The sequence below is a fragment of the Brassica oleracea genome, chromosome C3 (genome assembly GCF_000695525.1).
Source record: "Brassica oleracea var. oleracea cultivar TO1000 chromosome C3, BOL, whole genome shotgun sequence".
Lineage (NCBI taxonomy): Eukaryota > Viridiplantae > Streptophyta > Magnoliopsida > Brassicales > Brassicaceae > Brassica > Brassica oleracea.
In genome coordinates, this window is record NC_027750.1 from 18525443 (window position 1) to 18528695 (window position 3253).

At 32.3% G+C, this 3253-nt stretch overlaps 1 protein-coding gene across 1 annotated transcript in view; it reads right to left on the bottom strand.

Annotated features, from left to right (window-relative positions):
• Positions 1 to 214: 214 nt before the first annotated feature.
• LOC106329337 (probable aquaporin NIP5-1) overlaps positions 215 to 3253 on the bottom strand; it is a 9042-nt gene continuing 6003 nt past the window's right edge. The window contains exons 2-4 of the mRNA XM_013767978.1: positions 1601 to 2020; positions 702 to 763; positions 215 to 589 (exon numbers count right to left, since the gene is read on the bottom strand). Coding sequence (XP_013623432.1) covers positions 394 to 589; positions 702 to 763; positions 1601 to 2020 — 678 coding nt within the window. The 3' untranslated portion in view covers positions 215 to 393. The remainder of the gene's footprint in view (positions 590 to 701; positions 764 to 1600; positions 2021 to 3253) is intronic.

Sequence of the window (3253 nt, forward strand, 5' to 3'; positions counted from 1 at the left end):
GTTTTCATTCACGAAATGCGTCTAGGCCTATACTCCACAAAGTATCGACAAAAAAAAATTGTTCAATCAATGATGTAACTATATTTTGAAAAAAAAATTACACAACATAATTTATTAATAAAACATCCTTATCACCAAGGTACATACAACATCAAACCAACAAAGAAACCCACACCAAACGAAGTGTATTATCACACAAGACACAATTTGACAATGACGAGACGAGGTCGCATCGGATTTATAAACCGATGCTATGCACACATAGAGCGTGGACTTGTAGTCACATCGCCTTTTATTCTTCACAAAAGCTTCCAAAGCTTTTCATAACATTACATTATTATTAAATTATACAGTAACAGTAACAAGCAGAAGACTTCTGGACAAGTCGCTCACTTAACGACGGAAGCTTCTAACCTGACGCGGTGGGTCAGTCACGTTATCGTTAAGCTTGACGCCTGTGTACACGGCTGCTCCAGATATTGCACCAAGTGTAGGAGCTACCAGATAAACCCAAAGTAACCTATAGTTTCCTGATGCAAGGGCTGGTCCTAGAGTCCTAACGGGATTCATAGATGCACCAGTAGATGGCCTATAAAATTTTCAAATGTTTTAGAAAACATTTTGGTTCAGAAGTTACAAAAAAACATTAGGGTTCAATGGTTCTGGAAAATATGAAGCTTAAATTCCTTTGATAGACTTACCCTGCGACAAGAATGTTGAGCATGACAGTGGCTCCAACAGCTATACCAGCCAATTCTCCAACCTACGCATCAAACCCAATCAAGAAAAGAGAATACAATAAGAATTAGCTACTTAGATGACGATCACTGGCTAATCTAAATAGGCATATATCGATTTTTATTCTATTTTTGTTAATGATTACGTTTACATGTTCTAATTAAACTTGAGCGACTAACAGGGCTCCGATAATAATCTTTACCTGCAAAGTTTTCTAAGATGTGTCTAGAAATCGGACAATTTTTTTTTTGTTTTCTTTAAATGTGATGTTTTACAACATAAATATTCATCTTGGCAGCTAATGGTTAGAGACCGTCTCCTATTATAATAATAGTTTATCTTATAAATATAACCATGAGTTTGAATGTTTTTAGTAATAATGAAGAAACCGCTGAGCAGTGAGCAATTGATGACCCAACACCACATAAAAAATAAGGTTCAATCAGAGGCCTAAATTACTATTTAGAGGAAATAATCGTTTACAATTTAATATACTATATCGAATATAAAATATAATAATTTGTAAATCTTAAATTTATAATATTTTATCATAAAATTCATAACATAATATTAAAAGCTATAATTTATAAAATAATAAATTTCTAATATTATATTAGTATTTTAATTTTCAGAAGGTTTAAAAATTGTTTTCAATTATGTAGCGTTTAGGAGCGGGTGCTTAAAACACTTTTTACAACACTGATTTTAAGTAAAAGATTTTGGAATTTGAATTCTTGTAGTCAAAAACCAACATTAGTAAGAAAAGAGTTACAGATATATTCTTTCTTTCCTTTAAACCGAAATGCAGTTGTATATAATATGTTGTCCATATAGAGATAAGAGAAGAGAAAGAGAGACTTACGGCACGAGTGTCGGTGGCAACGGCAGTAACAACAAAGAGGAGAATGAAACTGATGATAAACTCAAGAGCAAAGGCTTGTCCAACACTAACAGACGGAACAGTCACACCTCCCGACATGAAAGGATGGAAAACTGCTTTGAGTGCGAATGAAGCGCATACGGAAGCTGAGACTTGCGCTGCTATGTAAGCAGGTACGTGGGCCCAAGGAAAGTGTCGTAGAGCTGCGAATGCTATAGTCAGTGATGGATTTAAGTGAGCCCCTGATATGTGACCGGTTGAGAGAATTATGATCATCACTGCGAGTCCTGCGCATGCCGCGTTGCCGATTAGGGTTTCAGCTCCGTCGTATTTCTGGTTCACGATTGGACCGGCTGTCGCGGTGAATATCAAGATGAATGTTCCCACGAACTCAGCCCCAAGCTGCATCACACACACGGATACAAGTTAGCCATTATCAAGTGAGTAGAGGAAACAGAGGTGAGACCGTTAGAGGGATAGATCATATACGTTTCTTGTGTAATAAGGAAAACAAAAGTGTTTTCTTGAGAATGAAAATTGTTTATTTTCTATCGTTTATTTGTTTTTTTTTCTTTTTTTTTTGAAACACCGTTTATTTGTTTTCTTAGTCTATGAAAACTAATGTATATTATACTCCAGTGACGTTGATACAAAGTAATTATATTTCTATCTGAGGTATCGAAGTTTATGTCAAAGAAGAGTCACATACATTATCATGTCTTTTTTTTTTAATCTAAACTGCTACAAACTAGTTACCAACTCAACCCAAACTGGTGGTAAATTGCCAACATAGTACACTGCAGAAGAAGAACATCGAACACTCTATGCTAATCATGTTAGTAGCCAGATTTTCTAGTTTCAGCAAAGTATCACAATCTATTAAACAGTGAACTTTTGATATAAAGTTAAAATAATTTTACTAATATATAAATAATAAATCAAATGTAATTATTGTCAATAAGTTTAAATAAAAAAATTATATAATTTAATATAATTTGAATCTAATTAATTTGATTCACAATTATGTCTACTCCGATGTATGACAATTTGACCCAAAAAATCACATTAACATATGTTCAATATTGCAAAATTAGTGGTCATTTCAACAAAATCTCAAATAATGGCCATTTTTTCCCTTTTTAATCTCAGCTGATATTTAATTATCTTTCTAAAAAAAAATTGATATTTAATTATTTATTAACTGGCATAATACAGTCAACGGTTACTATTATTACGTGTGAGCTGTCCATAATATTCTGCCCTCTTGGACCAGCACCCAATCAAGACATTAATCATAGATTATGTACCCAAAAAAATATCCCCTATATATTAATTGAGAAGCATTTAAAAAATTAGAACTTTAATTTTATATTAATTAAAAAGAAATCCAAATCCTAGGTGTCACTCTAAATGCCTTCTAAATTTCATTTCAAAGAATTCTAGAACATCTAATATAAAATATAGTTTAATCTAATGGTGTCACATTATTCCATAATTATATAACACTAGAGAACATTATATTAATCTAAAATATAGGAAGTGTGTATTTTTTCCTTAAATAAAAGCTACAGAATTACCTAATATGATTTACATATATATAGCAATTAATGATTATGAATAATAAAGATTTGATAA